Source organism: Antechinus flavipes, chromosome 2, assembly GCF_016432865.1.
Source record: "Antechinus flavipes isolate AdamAnt ecotype Samford, QLD, Australia chromosome 2, AdamAnt_v2, whole genome shotgun sequence".
Taxonomy (NCBI): Eukaryota; Metazoa; Chordata; class Mammalia; order Dasyuromorphia; family Dasyuridae; genus Antechinus; species Antechinus flavipes.
In genome coordinates, this window is record NC_067399.1 from 82,599,757 (window position 1) to 82,618,469 (window position 18,713).

Here is an 18,713-nt window from a genome sequence, read left to right on the forward strand (position 1 = left end):
AAAAGGGTATAGAATCTAGTGTTAAGAGATGTGGGTTCAAATCCTGGCTCTGCTATCTGCTATTGGCTGTTTGACCTTAGGCAAATTTCTTATTCTTTCTGGATTTATCTTTTCTCATTGTAAAATGAGATCTTTAAGGACCATTACAGCTTCATTTATAATCCTATTATTAATATTTTCAGATTCCAACTGTTGCTTAGATTTGGAAAAGATCACTCATAAAGTGAACTTGGTCACTCCCTCCTGTCCTTTACATTTTTCCTTGCTGTCACTTATGGTTGGTTTCAACTAATAGGTCCAGTCTGAGGGACGTGGCCTGATCATGGGGTTGACCATACAATACTAAAGCATCATCTGGACTCAGGGAAGCCACAGGCAAGATGGAAAAAACAAAACAAGGTCAGAATTCTCCCACTTTCTACTTTCCACTCAGGAGTTGAGAGATGTGTGATCTACTACTGTCTTTACCAACAGCTCAGATGTGTGCCAGTAGAACAGTTTACAACTATTCCAGCCATCAATATTCCCATCTTTAAAATAGGGAGATAATAATTGTCATCAGATGATGAAATAAGCTGATTTGAAATATTTAAAGGGTCTCATGTAAATAGAAAACTGTTAGTATGATTCAAGAAGTAATATTTTTCTTGGCAATACTTGTTTCTGAAGAAGTAGAGTATTCCTGTGAACATGTCCAGAATTTTACCCAAATATTCTTTGAATAGATTTGTACTGGGATTAGTGTTTAACCACAAATTATCTAGATTTGGTTAGGAGCATTTTTTTCTTGAAGATATGTGTCTACGTCTTGTAATATTATCTAATTTATATAGGGATCTTAGTTTTGGGTTGAATCCATATAGCTGATAATTTAGGGACTGATCATATTAGGGTTGATCCAACTGAAATGCTCACTTGTGCCAGCATGATGCTAAACAAAATTGAATCCCAAGAACAAAGTGGTAATTAGAAGACACTGGACGTGTCTCCACAATTAACCATTACTTCTCTGGCTTACATAATTGTATTTTGTGCTATGGATTGGTTGTTACATAAAATTCTACAGAGGGTAAATTAGATGGAGGATTTGTGTGGGTCACCTTGCCTTCATAGTTGAAATGATTCAGAAAGTCATATATTACAGATCTGTCTTTTCTCTCCCCAAGAATAACAGAAATAGTTTATATTTATAGGGCTTTAAGGTTTTCAGATCTTATTCTGTCTCTCACTATCTTCATTGCTCTCCATATCATGTCCCTCCTGTCCATGTTATCACCAAAAAGTGTTCCCTGTTCCTCATTCCATTCTTTTGTACCAGTATCTTTATTGGCTTCCCATCTTCCCTGACTTTTGGCAATCTTCCTTCCACTTAGCTAGTCTTTGCAGGAGGCAGTGGAGTGAGAAGACTACAGATCTGGACAGAGTTGCAGTGATAGAAAACAAGGCAGGAGAAAAATAGTAGACCGGAGAAAGAAGACAAAGGTTTATTAGCAAAAGAAAAGAGACAAACCCATTGGTTCTGCAATTTATATGTTGGTCAAGATTTCAGCCAACTTCAGTGAATAGAATAGAGCAGGAGAGGAGAGATGACATAATTTCCAAATAAGCACTAGTAAGTAGAACTGGCTGAGAACTTTCCTTAAGATGGCAGAGCACAATTTCAGCCATGTGCCAGTTTAGTTGATTATGGTTTAGTCATTAAGACATGAATCGGCATGAATCAAGAAGCATATATATATATATATTTTTGTCATGAAGTAATGGGTAGAATGTCCAGATAGGTGTCCCATTCCATATACATACATGAATATATTAAGAGAATTATTGCAGAGTAAGTAATTTTTAATTAACTAAAATTCTTTATTTCTACAGGAGAGAATGAGATTATGCCAGTGAATAGCCCATCTACACAGATCTACCAGGTAAAAATAACTAGGATTTTTTTTGGTGATTCAATATACAAATTAGTTCTTGATTATTCAGTTCAATAAATATTTATTTAGCATCTACTGTGTACAAGGCTCTGGAGATACAAAGCAAAAAAGTGAAAAAAAATTCTTTTAAAAGATGATTAATAATGCATAAATTCTGACATAATGTTCCTGGATTAATCAGTATCTGAGTTATTAATATAGGTCACTCTACTAAAAATATATGTCTCTGATATTTATAGTTTATTTGGCCACTAATTTCTTTCCTTTTTCTGAACCTCTTTCTCACATCAAAAACAAGGTAGAAATGAATCACAAAACTGTGGCCTCTCTTCAGCATTTATTATGGCATATTATAATCATTCATTTTAGTTTCTTTACTACTGTAAGACCATGAAGGCACAAATTACATTTTATTTCATCTTTGAATTTCCCACAATACTTTGCACAGAGTTTTGTACATACCAGACACTAAATAAATATTTCTTGGATGTTGCCTGATTGAATGAAATGAAGACATTTTTCTGTACTTAAAAACCATCTAGATTAACTCAGTCCTCCTTTCCCTAGGCTAGACACATCTTTAGATGGGTTGAAGAAATGAAATCTTTCTAGAGACAATGTAATATTCTCTTTATTGCATACCCTCTTATCATTTCTCAAAAACATAGGTTTCCAGCTGGAGGCTGGTCCAGCTGATAGAAGAGTTGGAATTGTCTGTGATCTTTCATAAAAAGTCTAATTTCAGGGCTGAAACTAGGCAAAACTGGATAGTAGGTGAGGTCAATCCTTATTTTTCCCTTCATAAAGCAAATATCAAATGCCTATTGCATACATAAAAAACTCTGTGCAAGAATACAAGGAAATATCAGACACTGTCCCTGCACTTTAGGAACTTTCATTCTTTTGGGGGAAAGATCATAGAGACTCAGAGTTCCAAGGCAAAACAAGTTCCATATAAATAATTTAGACAACAAGTGGCATGAGAATCTACAAAGCAAGAGATTCTACAAAGCAAGCATTCTAGCTAGAATGATAGAGGGACAGCTAGGTTGTACAATGGATAGAGCACTGGGCATGGAGTCATTTAAACCTCAGTTTCCTCATCTATAAAATGAACTGGAGAAAGAAATGGCAAACCACTCTGGTATCGTTGCCAAGAAAATTCCAAATGGGGTCATGGAGAGTTGGACACAATTAGAAAATGACTGAACAACAATTTGGAATGATAATAATAATGACACATTTACCTTGTGCTTTAAGGTTTGCATAGTGCTGATGCATATGAAATAGTATGAACATTATTAACCTCATTTTATAGATGAGGAAATCACAACTTTGAGAGGTAAGTAATAATAACTGGCATTTATATAGCACTTTAAAGTTCACAAAGCATTTTACATATTTCATCATTTCACTTATCTATGATTATACCTAATAAACATCTGAGGCAAGATTCAAACTTAGGTTTGAATCTAAGAATAGTGCTCTATTCACTAGGTCTTATATGGTGTCAGTGGAGGTTTCCTTTAAGAGGTGTGATTATGGTGAGATCAGATTATTAGGATCCTGAGGGTCAAGCTAATATATTTATACTTTATGGCAAAAGGGTTTTTTGGTTTGTTTATTTTGTTTTTTAGTAAGGGAATAATACAATGAAATGAATATTTTTATGAGATTAATCTGTGTAGGAAAGGAAAACATTTCAGAGGCTATCACAGGAATCCAAGGGAGGAGGTCAAGCCCAATAGAGGGCAGGAGAGGAGGGAGCACAGAAGAATAAGAAAGGGATTGCTTTGAGACTTATTGTGAAGAAAGATTTAATAAAATTTGATAATGAGATAGGAATGGGGGTGGGAAGGAAAATGGAGGAATCAAAAAATGATTAAGGTTTTGAATGGGAGAATGGTGGCATTAGCAGAAATGTCAAAGTTAAGAGGATGACCTACTTTTGAGAGAAATGTAATGTTTGTGTAGCACAGTGGAGAGAGAGCTGGGCCTGGAGTCAAGAAGACTTTCTAAGTTCAATTCTGGCCTTGGTCTTGCTGTTGTTCAGTCATTCACAATTGTGCCTGATTCTTTGTGACCTCATTTGCGATTTTCCTGGCAGACATACTGGAATGGTTTGCCATTTCCTTCTTCAGCTCATTTTTATAGATTGGGAAACAATTTATAAGACAAATAGGGTTAAGTGACTTGTACAGGATCACATAGCTAGTAAGTGTCTGAGGTTGGATCAAGCCTTCCTGATTTCAGGCTCAGCCCTCTATCTACTCTGTCACTTGGCCATCCCATTTTGAGCAAGTAGATCTGCCTAATGCATAATTTCATTTTATTAAATCAGGCACTTAGCTGCAAACAAATGCCTGAATAATATCAGAACTACAGAGTTGGAAGTTGAATACAAACTACATCTAAAAATGTGTAACTGAACAAAAATTTCAGGTGTGGTCTGGAGAGTCTGGCTGAGTTCAGATGCAGAATCCAGGTGGAGATGTTTGGTAGGTAGTTAATCATGAAAGACTGAGATTTGGGAGAGAGGTAAGGGTTGGAAATAAGGATGACCTTCTTGAGTTGACAATTCACATTGTTGAAATGGATGAAATGGAAACGACTATCAAAGAGAATAATGAACAGAGAGTTAAGAAATACTTTTGGTATGGGCCTATACTTGAGTTCTTGCAAGTTTCTAGGATAATTATCTTAGAAATATGCAAATAAATAACAATAAACTGGATTTTGAATCCAAACACTGACATACTTCAACAAGAACATTACTCTTAAGCATGCGGCAATAGCTGTTAGGGTCAGGCAGCCCAGAGAATGATTAGACATCTGCCTAAGTTTTGAGGAGTAGATTGAGAGTAGCCAAGGCCTACTATTTCTGGAAACTGACCTGCTATTTGGGGATTTGAATGGTTTTGGGGTCCTCCAACTTTATAACTAGCCCAGAACACTGATATACAAACAATATCAGTGGGAGATCACACACTCATTATCTGATCTGTTAGCATTTATTGAATGCCAACTATATGCCAGGCATTGAGCTAGGTGCTTTATAAAGACAAAATGAAACAGTCTCTACATTTAGGGAGTTCACTTATCTATCAGTGGGCCTAACTGATGTCTGCTTGGATAGATAATTTTCTTTATTCCTACTGAAGCTCATTTCTGATTTTTGGTAATGTAGTAATGGTAATTGAATCTGGCTAACTGTGCTTAGGAATCTGAATTTTTTTTTTAAAAGAGAGCTAAGAAATATTGCTGAAATTGAAGTTAAAAGTAGGAAATTGAAGGTATAGTCTAAAATAAATGGAAGTAGTATAGTCAGCTATTATAGTTTAAGAGTATAGGAGAAGAAAGAATAGCACATCTCCAGAAATAATATAAATAGGATTCTTACTATCTACTTGATCAGATTGAGTTAGTGTGATACTCTGAAATTATTCTATTTAAAGTTCCTTGACTCAGGATAGCCAAAGAGAATGAGCAGAATCACTACCAGTTTGATATATTCTTTGCCCAAGACTTCCTCAAAAGCCTTCTTTGCTTACTTTTCCTCTGATCATATATGTATGCACTCTAATCTCAGATTATTAAATTAGCTTTAAAATCAACTACAGATTTCTGGCATTTCATACCATGGATATTAGATTTAATATAACTTGAAGGAATGAACTTGCTATTTGGTTTTATTAGAAATACAAATGTAAATCCTGTAGAGATGCCCATCTCACATTTTGCTGGAATACTGAGGGGGAGATTTGTAAATACTGGCTCACTAGTATTGGATTTTAGGGGAGGCAGGACTTTCCTAAAAAGATATAAACATCACATCATGCAGTACTTGATTGGCCTAAGACTTTGGAGAAGAACTTTTTTTTTCTCAATAGTATTTTCACAAATATACTTTACAAATATATGTAAAGATAATCTTCAGTATTCATTTTTGCAAGATATTGTGTTCCAAATTTTTTTCATACACACAAACACATACAGACATAGACACAATCCTTTTAAATATATAGGATAAATGTTCTAATAATTAGAGCTGACCCGAAAGGATGTGAACAGTAAGATGGTGGATTCCCTGTCAATTAAGAGTATTCAAACAGAAATTCCATGATCATCTGTCAGGTGTGTAGATCTCTTCCAAACCTTAGGAGTTAATGAAATTCAGATAACAAAAACATGATTGTAATGAAGATTATAATGGAGAGCTCTATTTTTACACACACAAAAAGACTTCCAAGAGTTCTCCTTTCTTTTACTTGAAAAAAGAATTAATATAAAGAAAATGTATTTAATTTAAATCTTAATAGAAAATAGGAAAAGACAGATCCTCCCAAAAAAACCTCCAAACGAACTAAATAACAAACACTGCCATGTGCACAGCAGAACATAAGAGTCAAAATATAAACCAATAAATTTCCACTTCAAGAAAGCCTATATACCAAATACTACATATTGTTCATATTGTGTTCAGGGCTGTCTTTTTTTTTTTTTTTCCTTCCATGTAGATTTTCTTCTCCTCAGCTGCATACTTTTTAGTTTATTCTTTTTTTCTCTTCCTCCTTCCCCTCAAAGGCTACAATTAAGCACACACACACACACACACACACACACACATATATATATATATTATATATACATATACACATATATACACATAAATATATATACACATGTACATGTAAACATATGTACTTTTATATATACATAGATATATCTATAATCATAGATATATGCATATATACATTTATATACATCTGTGTAAGATCACATTGTGCTTATCTTCTGTTTCTTTGAAGGCAGATAAACTCTTTCTTCAAAAGTCCAAGTCTTTCCTTATTTTTCTAACTCTACCAATTAATTTCCTTTACAATTGGAATATTACAACCTTATACTGTCTACTTGTTTTAAATAGTCTGAAACAATATTGATTAATATGTCTCACATATAGTGCAGTTTCCCTATTTTACCTTTCAATTAAATCTATTTTAGTTTTAATTTTGTCTGAGATCATGATTATTACGCCTGTTTTTTTACATAATAAATTCTACTCCTGATCTTGATTTTATGTTTGTGTGTATCTGTTATTTCCTATCCAAATGTAATAAAATTCTAGGGCAATGAAAGAACATGGATAGTTTTTCAGGGTTATCTGGCACAGGATCTGATTTGTGCTAGGAGGATATAATTTTTAATTTATTATGCAAATTCATTTAAGATAGAGCTCATATTTTATAAATCACTTTCAAGCTAGGAGCTCTGTTATATTACATAAGATATCAGAGTATTCTGGGAATATTACAATCTCAAAGCAAAGGCCTACAAAATTCAGTCAGGTGGCACAGAAATTATTGATTAAAAAAACTCAGATACCACTATCTTAAAGACGTTATCAGAATTCTAATTCTTTTTACATGGGGAAATTTTTCTAGAAGACACTGATATAATTTAATGAGTTTTATCACACTAACAGTCGGGGTGCAAATCAATCAATCTGGAGCTTACTGGGTCTCAGATCCACTGTTTTTTTGCTTTTAAGATTTGGTATTCTTTGTGTGTGTGTAATTTTAATATTTTTCTTAATTGCTTAAAAAATATAATCAAGTAGTATTTTACTATGAGCTTCCCCAGTTATAGAGGGAGTTCTTAACCTTTTTTGTTTCATGGTTCCCATTTTGTAAAAGACTACAGACTCCTCAGAATAATGTTTTTTAAACAATTGAAATAAATGAAACATTTCAAATATAGATAAGTGAAAGTAAAGATAAAATTTTTTTCCTATCCAAGTTCATAGCCTTCTGAAATCTATAAACACTCATCTTGGGAATCTGTGTGGACTTCAGGTTAAGGACTCCAGTGCTAAAATGTAGTCCAGAGTCCTGAGAAAAAGAATTAAAGGACTAGCTCCTTTTGGAGGCATCCTTGGCTGTTTTTATATTACACACACATACACACACACACACACACACACACACACACACACACACACACACACACACAGACATAGATAAACAGACATGCCTTAAAAACTAGACCAATGAATCCCTGGGTCTGGGTAGTGAGACCCTGATGGGGGAAGGCACTTTTCCTTTGCTTTGAGTTTTGCCCTTTGCAGGGTCCTTGAATTAGGAAGAATAAAATTCCCCCTTGGCTCCATGGAAATTTGCTTAGCCTTCTTTTAAAATGGTCATCCAACCCTGTTCACATACGACTTTGCAGGATACCCTGGAACACTGAACTTGTCCCCTGAGTTTGTCTCATCTCAGTATCCTAATAGGAGGGAAGACTTTTTGATAGAAGCAAAGGGAAAATAGATATTAAAAACTGAATGAGAGTTTATGGAATTTAATCTGAGGCATGAGGGATCCTTGGTACAAAAAAAAGTTTGGAAACCACTGACCTAAATCTACTTTAAGTGTTAAGGAGCTGAAAGAGTAAAACAAATAGAGAAACAGGAACAGATAAAACCATAACTAGATCCAGACATACCTCCCCATTTTTTATTTTGAGCCTAAGATGCCCTCTGTGGTGCCCTAGGCTACGAAGTACATGTCTTCCCCGAACTTGCCTCCAGTGGGAGCCCGGCTCCAGCGGCAGGACGGAGGGATCATTACCTCTCTAGAACAGCTCCATGAAAAAATCAACGAGATGAGAGACGTGTTCAACTCGCTGGAGAACAAGGTAGACACCCATTTCTAATCTGTGGGGTGGGCCGTGGGCTGGCCATTCAGAGAAGTATAGAGGCAGCAGAGAAGAAATAATAAGATCAGAATTAGAGGGTTTGCAAAAATTTAAGGGACAGATTGAAAAAATGAAATAACAAGTAAAGTGCTTTGCAAATCTAAAAGTGCTCCATAAATGCTATTCTATTTTCATTATTATTATTGCTAATAATAATAAACTACCAGGAGCTAAAAATCTTGAGGGTATGAAGTTCTAGAGAGATTGTTTCAGAGATTTAGTTAGTAGTGATGAAGATAATTTTTTTCACCCCAATACCTGGTGTTTATAAAGAATCTTGTTGAGAAGTATGGTCACCAGGGAAACTGGTACCTAATGGATGTATTTACTAGGAATTCAAGATATTTACTGATATATGAGACAAAATTTTAAAAGATATAAGATAAAAAAGAACCATGATTAATTACTGATTCTGAATCTAATGTAGCCACCCTAGGGTAGCTAAAATGAAATGCTATTTAGAACATCAATTAGTTAGAGATCTGGTGTTTTATCAGTGAAGAAAAAGTCCTGTATTCCAAGTAGGCATCCCCAAAGTTGCCATTTAGTTTGGGTTGGGAGTGGGTGGGGGGAAGTTCAGGGCCACAGAAGAACTTTTTTTGATAGTGAAACCTGTTTCTGTCAGACAGTGGTTCTACAATATTTTTTGGGCCAAGGATCCATTTGAGCTCCTGAGTAAATTTCAGGCATTCTTCTCTTAGACATGTAAACATATTTATTTTGTCTTTAATGCTGTACAATAACTGTCCTGTTTTGTTTGCTTTTTGCCTCGATAATGATTAATTATATATAATAAAAAATGCCAAGCCAGAAACTGTTGATTTTGGTTGATTTTATTTTTGGTCCATCTTAAATGATCTCATCAGATTGATTTGCATGACCAATTTGCCATCCAGAAATCTCCTACCAAGATGGATAAAATAGTCAACTAAAACACAGTTGTTTCGTCTACATATGTTAAAAAAAAAAAAAAAAACTATTTATGTATGTATCAATTGTTTTCTGGTCTCCATTATTTTCCTTGTCCTTCATGCCCTATGTATATTACAGGCCTTCCCCTCAGAATAACTTTTTTGGTTTCAATTTCTTATCCTGTGCTAACATTATTTTCAGGTTCCAAGAATCCTCTCATGAATCTCAATGGATCATAAAGTCCTAGAATACGTGTTGGGAAATATTGCTGGGGGAAAAAACAATAGTTGACATTTATATAGTTCTTTGCGGTTTATAGCATACTTCATGTGTTTTATCTCATTTCATTCTCACAACAATATTGGGAAATATCAATGTAAGTGTTGTAATCTCCCTTTTTATAGAGAAGGAAACTGAGATTTTGAGAGGTTAAGTCCAAAGTTTCATGGTTAGTAAGCAGAGAGCTAGGATTTTGAACAGTAATTTCCCATGTCTTCAGGTATTATGTCTATTATTCTTTCCACTTCACCATGAAGTTATCCTACAACATGAAAAGTCTTCAATTCCCTTCTTTGCATTGTTTTGATTCCTCAAGTGTTTAGAAATACAATGAAGTCTGTTAAGACTAAATTAACCTTGCTTTTCTTCCTTATAACAAGGAAATACTTGGTATATTTTGTTAAAAAATTGTGGGAAATTGTTAGACTTCTTTAAAAGTTCTTTATATAATGGATAACTACAGAAAAGGCATTTGACAAAATACCACACCATTCCTAATAAAAATATCAATTACTCACGGATAGGCCAAGGTAATACAGAATGGGCATCTAATTATAATATTCAAGAATCCTGCTGAAAATGCTTTACTGTCCTACTGGTAAATTTCTTTCAGTGCATATATTAAATGGATAAAACACCTTTAAAGTACCCCCATTTTTTCAGATTTGTTTTTCCCCTGTGATTTACTGACAAATTTACAGTTCAAACTTGAAGACAATTTGCTATTCATAGACTACCACATTTTCCCACAAAAGTTTATAGATGATCTGACTCACCTTTTTATTCCTGTAACACTTTGCTTCTAAAGTTATTTTCATGTCTTTTGCTTTCTAAAAACCCAAGTAAATTTAAAATGCATGCTTCTCTCAATTATTTCTAGCTATTTAGCTAGAAATTGGCTACTCCTGTCCAATAATTCAATATAGGATATCTCTCCTACCCTGCTCCTTTTAGTCATAGTATCATGGAATTTGAGCTGGGGATCACTTAGACCAGGACTTCTTAAACTTTTTCCACTCACAACCCCTTTTTGCCCAAGAAAATTTTACACAACCCTGGTATATAGGTATATAAAAATAAGTATACAAGTCAAACACTTATTAAGAAGAAATCATTGTGACGTCCACATTCAGTTACATGACCCTAAAATGGGGTCATGACCCACAGTTTTAAAAAGCTTTGATTTAACCCAAACTCCTCATTTTACAAGTTAGGAAATAAACTCGGAAAAAAGATTAGAACCCAGTTCCTTTGGCTCTATGTGAAGAACTCTTTCCATTGCACCATGAGAAATAACATCTGAACACATTCACAGCACTTTCCCCTTATAAGAAAACCTTTGAGAATAGCCAGCTATTTAATTTTGTCAAAGCTTCATTAAAATTATTAATTTAATAAATATTAACATTTCAACAAATATGAACATTTCCATAGACAAAGAAGAGCAAGGAAAAGACCACAAACTTTACTTCCATCTTGCATGCTAACCAATAGCATATTTTTGAATCCATTCTCTCTGCATTTCACAAAAAATGTATCACTCATTCTTACTTCAATGTCAGTATTATTTTTCTGTGAACTTTTAATATATATATATATATATATATATAATTGGCAAGTAAAAGACTTTAGGATTAAGAAGTTTAATAAACTCCTTTCTCTCCAATCATTTAAGCTGACTCTTGAATTGTAACATACACACAATGGAGCTGAGCCTAGATTACCCCTGGCTATTCAAACTTTAGTTGATAAGGAACACCTAAGATAGAATGGGCTTTTCGTTTCTTTTAGAAAGAACACAGTATACTAGGAATTGACATTAAGAATTACAAATTTAATATAATCTTTACAATAGCATGAATGCATCAGCAGGAATGGGAAAGTAATCATTTGCATATGTAATATATACTATATATTTTTTCTCTTATAACTAGTTACCCAAATAATTCATCAATTCAGATAATCAGGAGTATCTACTACCATGTTTTAAACTTTTTAGATGACTTACATTTGCTTCTGATTTTCAATATTCTTGTTTTAAAATGAAGGAATACATGCTCAAGACATAGCAAAGAAAGTAGGTCTGACCATCTTTTCTGCTTGCTTTAAAAAAAGGATATGTTAAATACTGTAATATTTCAATTTCCTGTGCCTATGACATTAACATGATCTGAAGAGAGAAACCAGTGCCAAGATGTATAGTTTTGTCTACTCTGCTTAATTCAAGAATTTAGGGGGAAACGCTACCTCCCTTTAGATGTATCTATCTATCTATCTATATACATATGTGTGTGTGTGTGTGTGTGTGTGTGTGTGTGTGTATAATCAATTCTAATAGGTTCCAGATGTTTAAGTCTTTTGGAACTTAATGATATAACTTGGTCAGAAAGAGTAATAACTAGGGTGTCTATGCTTTCAATTTGCATATGGTAAAAATATAAATGAAGTAGAAAACTACCATATTTGTAAGAGGCCAGTCTTTTTTTGGGAATCATTCTTCTTTATCTCTATCCAAAATCCTTTTCCTTTAGTTGACTGTTTTAGTGATTTATAGATTACCAGGAATTCCAGTCTTGGTTGTTTGCCTTGTTGAAGAAGGAAAATTTAGGAAGTGTATTTATATGTAATTTCTTAATGATTTAGTTGCAGGCATTGGCCTCTGAGCTCAAAACTGGTTTCACAGAAGCAATGCAAGAGCTTTCAAGAATTCAACATGGAGAATATGCTTTGGAAGAGAAAGTTAAGAGCTGCCGATGCACTATGGAGGAAAGAGTGTCAGAGATGAAGAATTCATTAAATTATTTCAAGGTAAGCATGCTCTTTAATTTTATGTTCACCTGAGTTTTTTAATTTTAGTAATGCAGGTAGAGAGCTTACCTTTCCCAGTGGTGTTCTAGATAACAGGTTCTTTGAAGTTCTAACACCAGGCACCACAATAGAAATGGGTCTCTCTTCCTGGGGCTAGGATGCACGTTTATTCAATATAGCATTTAAAGATTACATTTATTCTTTTTTAGGAAGAGCTTAGCAATGCCATGTCAATGATCCAAGCCATTACTACCAAACAGGAAGAAATGCAACAGAAAATTGAGCAACTTCAGCAGGAAAAGAGAAGAGAGTCTCGGAAAGTGAAAACCAAGTAAGTGCCTTGCAGGGAAAGTGACCAAGTGCCAAGGTCAGATCTCCAAAGTACTGGGTACTTTAGTCTAATCCAACAGACAACTAAAACTGTTTTCTACCTCTAAGACACTTTTTTTGTTCTGGAATTTCTGAGAGGTTAAATGTTATCCTCTAGCACTTATAGGATCCTATAATATAACCCTATATTATAGGGTTATAATCCCTAAATTTATATCTAAGGTCATAGGGAGAAGCATTATAAAAGAGTGATAGAGGATTTCCATTCACCAAATATCTACTGTTACTATCTCTATCAAAACAAAAAAGCTCTTTCTTTTTTCTTCTCTCTTTCTTCTTTCCTTTCTTCCCTTCCTTCCTCCCTCCCTCTTTTCTTTCTCCCTCCCTTCCTTCCTTTCTTACTTTTCCTTCCTTCTTCCTTCCTTCCTTCCTCCTCCCTTCCTTCCTTCCTTCCTCCTCCCTTCCTTCCTTCCTCCTCCCTTCCTCCCTCCCTTCCTTCCTTCTTTCTTCCTTCCTTCCTCCTCCCTTCCTTCCTTCCTCCTTCCTTCCTTCCTTCTTTCCTTCCTTCCTTCCTTCCTTCCTTCTTTCCTTCCTTCTTTCCTTCCTTCCTTATTTTTTGTTTACTTAACAGTATTTTATTTTTTCAAATTACCTGTAGGGATGGTTTTCAACATTCATCCTTGTGAGAGTTTGAGCTCCAAATTTTTTTCCCTCCCTTCTCCTTCCCCAAGGCAGCAAACAATCTGATATAGGTTATATATATATATATATGTATATATATATATATATATGTACAATCATGTTAAACATATGTCCACGATAGTCATGTTGTGAAAGACTCAGAACAAAAGGAAAAAACCATGACAGAAAAACAAAACAAAACAAATATGTAATGACCATGTATTTAAAATCAGCCGGAATTCAGGTTAAGGGAAAAATCTTCAATCTTTATTGAAGTGAAGAGGTGAATAAGCATTGTGATAGCAATATGGGCAGTTGCGACAGAAGTCAGCTAACAGAGGGGGGATCTGAGCTGAAAGGCCGTCACAATGGCAATGCGAGCAGCTGTGTCAAAACACCAGCCAGCAGTCTCTCCTTCCCCTTCCTTTTCCACTCCTCTGCCTCCACCCACCAAAATTGTCATTTCCTATACAACACATCAGGACTTGCACAAAGAGTGGGCGGGGGCCATTCTTTCTCCAAGCTTATATATTACTAGAGTATGGTCCAATTACTATTTAGCCTCACATGCTTGGGACCTCAGTGCATCAACTCGAGCCTCAGCCCATTACACAAATGAAACCAAAACAAGTGAAAATTGCATGCTTCGATCTGCATTCAGACTTCATAATTCTTTATTTGAATGCGGTCAGCATTTTCCATCATGACTCCCTTAGAATTTTGTTGGATCATTGCACTGATAAGAAAAGCTAAGTCTATCATAGTTGCTCATCACACACAAGGTTAGCTAATACTTTCTTAATTTGCCTTCATGATAATTTTATTCTTCAAAAAATGAGAGAAGTACAATGGAGAACTATATTGTGAATCTGATTCTTACTAATGAAGAGAAACTTTGTTGGAATGGAAATATAGAAATTGTGGGGAAAAAGGTAGATTCCCTTGGAATCTTGGAATTCGTGATAGAGGAAAAGCATAGTCTGACATGTTCACAAGCTTTGAGGAAAATAGATTTCTAAGCATTCAGAGAAATAGGTAAGGTCCTATACCCTAAATTCTAACATGGAAGGCATACCAGAAGGAAAGGGAAAGCTCTTAAGAATTAAATTCAAAATATAGAAATAATTCTGAAGAGGAAGAAAAGGAGGAATTGTTTAAAGAAAATGATGTGGATACCCAGGGAACCCATTGATCACAGTAGATTTTGAAAAGATTGGATAAAATGTAAGAAACAAGGGTAAGTCATGGTAGATGAATACAAAAGCAGCATATTCCATGTTCATGCATACCTCTAACAATGGTGCAAGAAAGCAAAAGCTCAATTTGAGTTTAAGTTGATGAGGAAAGCGAAGAGCAACAAGACATTTTTAAAAGCTACTTTGGGGAAAAGATGAAGGTGAAAGAAAGAAAAGAACTTTTTTGGGATGGAGGAATCTCTGAGAAGAGTTGATTTGCAAAAGGCAGAATTTAAATTTTGGTTTTATTTTCATTGTCTATGAGAATGATCTTTTGTCATTTAATAGGAAGTTGAAACCTAAATAAGGAGGAAAGATAGTGAGACAGCACTCAAATGAACACGTGGGTTCAGACATTGCCCCCCAATCCTTAATCACTACTACTAAAGGAAGGAAAACAAGCATTTATGAAACACCTCCTATATGCCAGACACTGAGCCACGTGCTTTACAGATATTATCTCACTTGATCCTCATAACAACTCTGTGAGTAGGTGCTATTACGATCTCCATTTTACAGCTGAGGAAACTGAGGCCATTAGAAGTTGTGACTTGCCCAGGTCACAAAGCCAGTAAGTATCTATTGAAGAGGAATATATTAAAAAAGTCTTATACCCTTTCAGATTCAGGTCACTGTAAGAGGATTTTTAAAAAATTCATAGTCAATATTTATTTCAAAAAACTTTTTGAAAATGACTTTTCTTCCAAAATGTAGAGAGAAAACTTTTGTTTATAATTGGTATTAGATCTTTCAAGAGTATGGTTACTTGAAAAAAAAATTGGTATTAGATCTTTCAAGAGTATAGTTACTTGAAAAAAATGTTTTTTCCCTAACATTTTTAGGACTATTGTATATTACTCCAAGAAACTTCCTTATGAGGTGAAAGCTACAAATATAAGTTGATTTTTTCACTCCCCAAAGTGCTAGCTTTGTTAAATATTTTGGATACTTTAACCTTTAGTATAAATATGGGAAATAAATATAATATATAGAGGCTTGGCCAATAAGAACTCTTTACTACAGAGTAAGTACACAGACTGATCCACCTATTGCCACCCATGTGGAAAAATCTGGGGAGTTTGCTTCCAGAAAGTTATGAATCACATACTTCTATTAACCTGGAGAGGAGGTTATAGGTATCAAATTTAGCAAATATCCTGTATATATGATTTTTATTTTTAATTTTTTTTTGCTTTTTATTTTGCTACTGAGCTATAAGGAAAACAGGACACAGATGGTTCTAGGCAAAACATCACCATTATAAGCACTTTCCCCCAATATTGGGAATAATAGAAAGGGTAACCAAGGTTGTAACTCAGAGTTGATCTTTGGAAAATTAAAGTATTTTTCTTTTATAATATTTTTATTTTTTAGGGGCACTGGGAAATATTCTAAATTGCCAACTCCCCAAAATGTTAAAATTGATACTGTTTCATTGTTGTTTTCCTTATCTAGAAAAACACAAAAGGAAGAGCATGTGCCAACAGCTGGAGCTGCACCCAACCAAGGTAGTCCTTTCCGCTCAATCAATATCCCTGAACCTGTTTTGACAAGTGAAGATTTTACAAATATTTTGCCAACTCAGGCCTATGAGAAAGGTACAGTTTGCAATCAGACTGAATTCTGTGAGTGGTTTGGGTTTTATTTGCACATAGGTTTTTGGTGACTGGAAGAAATGGCCAAATTCTCTCCATCTCTATTACATTAGCAGAGAGTATACTGTGGAAATCTTCCTTTCATGTCACTGAATCTAAGAGTCTTAATACCTTGCCCAATTTAAGCTTTGCCTTTTGGGGAAAAATATGACTTGAATATTTCTAAATTAGCAAGAAGACAACTTCACATCTGACTAAAAACTCAAGCTAAGATCTTTTATATGGGTTCAGGTAATCAAAAAAAAAAAAAAAAAAAACAAAAACCATACATTTTCACAAGTATGAAAATATGATGAAATAGAAATTTGTCTGAAAAAGATCCTGGGGTGTAAGAGGACTGAAAACTCAATATGAGTCAATAGTATGATATAACATCAAGAAAATGAATGTGATCTTTGCAGCCATAAGAGAGTTACAACTTCCAAGTGAGGCAGTTGACTGATCTGGACTTCAGCCTAATCATTTGTCTAGAGTGTAGTTGAATTGTTGTTCAGTCATGTCTGACTCTTCATGATCTCATTTGGGGTTTTCTTGGCAAAGATACTGAAGTGATTTGTCACTTCATTCTCCAGGTCATTTTACATAAGAGGAAACTGAGGCAAAAGGGATTAAGTGACTTGCCCAGGGTCACATAGCTAGTGATCACCTAACGTCAGATTTGAACCCAGGAATATGACTCTTCCTGACTCCAGGCCTGTGACACACATTGTCCTCTGCACCACCTAGTTGCATTCAGAGTATTGTTCTCAGTTCTGTGTACCATTTTTTAGGGAGGACTGATAAACCAGGGAGAATTTAGAGGAGGGTAACTGAGAAAAGTGAAGGCCTCAAATTCACATGCCATATGAGGATCTGTTGAAGGAAATGGGGAAGATTACTGGGAGAAAAGAAGTCTTGGGCAAGGCATGACTCTTCAAGTACATGAAAAGCTCTTATATGGAAGTGACATAAAATGCATTCTGCTCTGCCTCAATTAACAGAACAAGGAGAAATAAGTGAAAGTTGTGGAGACAAATTTAACTAGATAAAGAAATCTAAAGAAAAATGAACAATTCATGCTATCCAAAAGTAGAGATGGTTGTTTTAGGTAGGTTGGTAAATCTGCCCTTTCTGAAAACCTTCCAAAATTTTTTTGGGAGGGAGGAATTCATATATATGACCTCAGAGATCCCTTCCAAATCACATATTTTGTGGACTTATCACATGTGAATCTATCTAGAACTATGTCCTGATTATTCCCATTGGTTCAATTGTGGAAATTAAAATATAATAAGTTGACAATGCTGGAAAGATAGGCATTAGAATATAATCTTTATATTATCCATAATGCCAGGGGAAAAAACCATTTCTTAAAAGATAAATCTAAAGTTTAGTTTTTGGAATAGGACTTAATTTAGCAAAATAAATGAGTTAGTATCAGTTAAATAGATTTTTTTGTTGTCATGTAGATTTTTAAAAAATCTCTCCTTCTAGATGTAGAGGGCCACAGATAGTGGAGAAAGTCTGGGTAAGGTATAAGACCCTTTAGCCCAGAGGGAACCTGCTGACAATGTCTGGTTTGGTTCCCCACCTCCCTTTGATATTCTCACCTTTTCCTGAGAAGTCAAGGAGGACATGACTACCTGTGTTCTACTTGAGGCAAGGGATACTTACAGCAGGGTACTTATAGTTAAGCACTTACTCAGTGTGATTGATGAGCTAATGGCTCTCTAGTTCGCACATACTTAGTGTGCTGTAATGATGTAATCATACTGAGGTATTTAAGAGCTGAGAGGACTGGAAATGAGAGACAACATTTTAGACCACCATCCTGGTGGTTCTGCTGCCTCTTTCACTCCTCCACTAAGATCAAGGCTGGTCCTGAGGTCCTCCAGAGAGCTAGTCCAGGCACTACATTTTGGCACCCGAACAGGACCTTCAGAAGGACACTACATTTTGGCGCCCAATGTGGGGCCAATCTGGCAAGCTAGAAATGGTAAAGCTGGTTAAATAGCCAAAGACCAAGGCTTTTCATTGGATAGATTAAAAAGAAGTAACCATCATTGACCAATGGTCATCAGTGTTGTCTGCTTCCTGTGGGTCACCTCACTTCCTGTCACTTCTTAAAGCTGATCTAAGGTCTAGAGAGC

General features: G+C 35.0%; 1 protein-coding gene across 1 annotated transcript in view; it reads left to right on the forward strand.

Annotated features, from left to right (window-relative positions):
• Positions 1-380: 380 nt before the first annotated feature.
• The window catches only part of ARHGEF33 (Rho guanine nucleotide exchange factor 33), a 54,159-nt gene continuing 35,826 nt past the window's right edge, over positions 381-18,713 (forward strand). Inside the window, exons 1-6 of the mRNA XM_051975138.1 lie at positions 381-399; positions 1,873-1,922; positions 8,481-8,624; positions 12,519-12,683; positions 12,893-13,014; positions 16,385-16,527. Coding sequence (XP_051831098.1) covers positions 381-399; positions 1,873-1,922; positions 8,481-8,624; positions 12,519-12,683; positions 12,893-13,014; positions 16,385-16,527 — 643 coding nt within the window. The remainder of the gene's footprint in view (positions 400-1,872; positions 1,923-8,480; positions 8,625-12,518; positions 12,684-12,892; positions 13,015-16,384; positions 16,528-18,713) is intronic.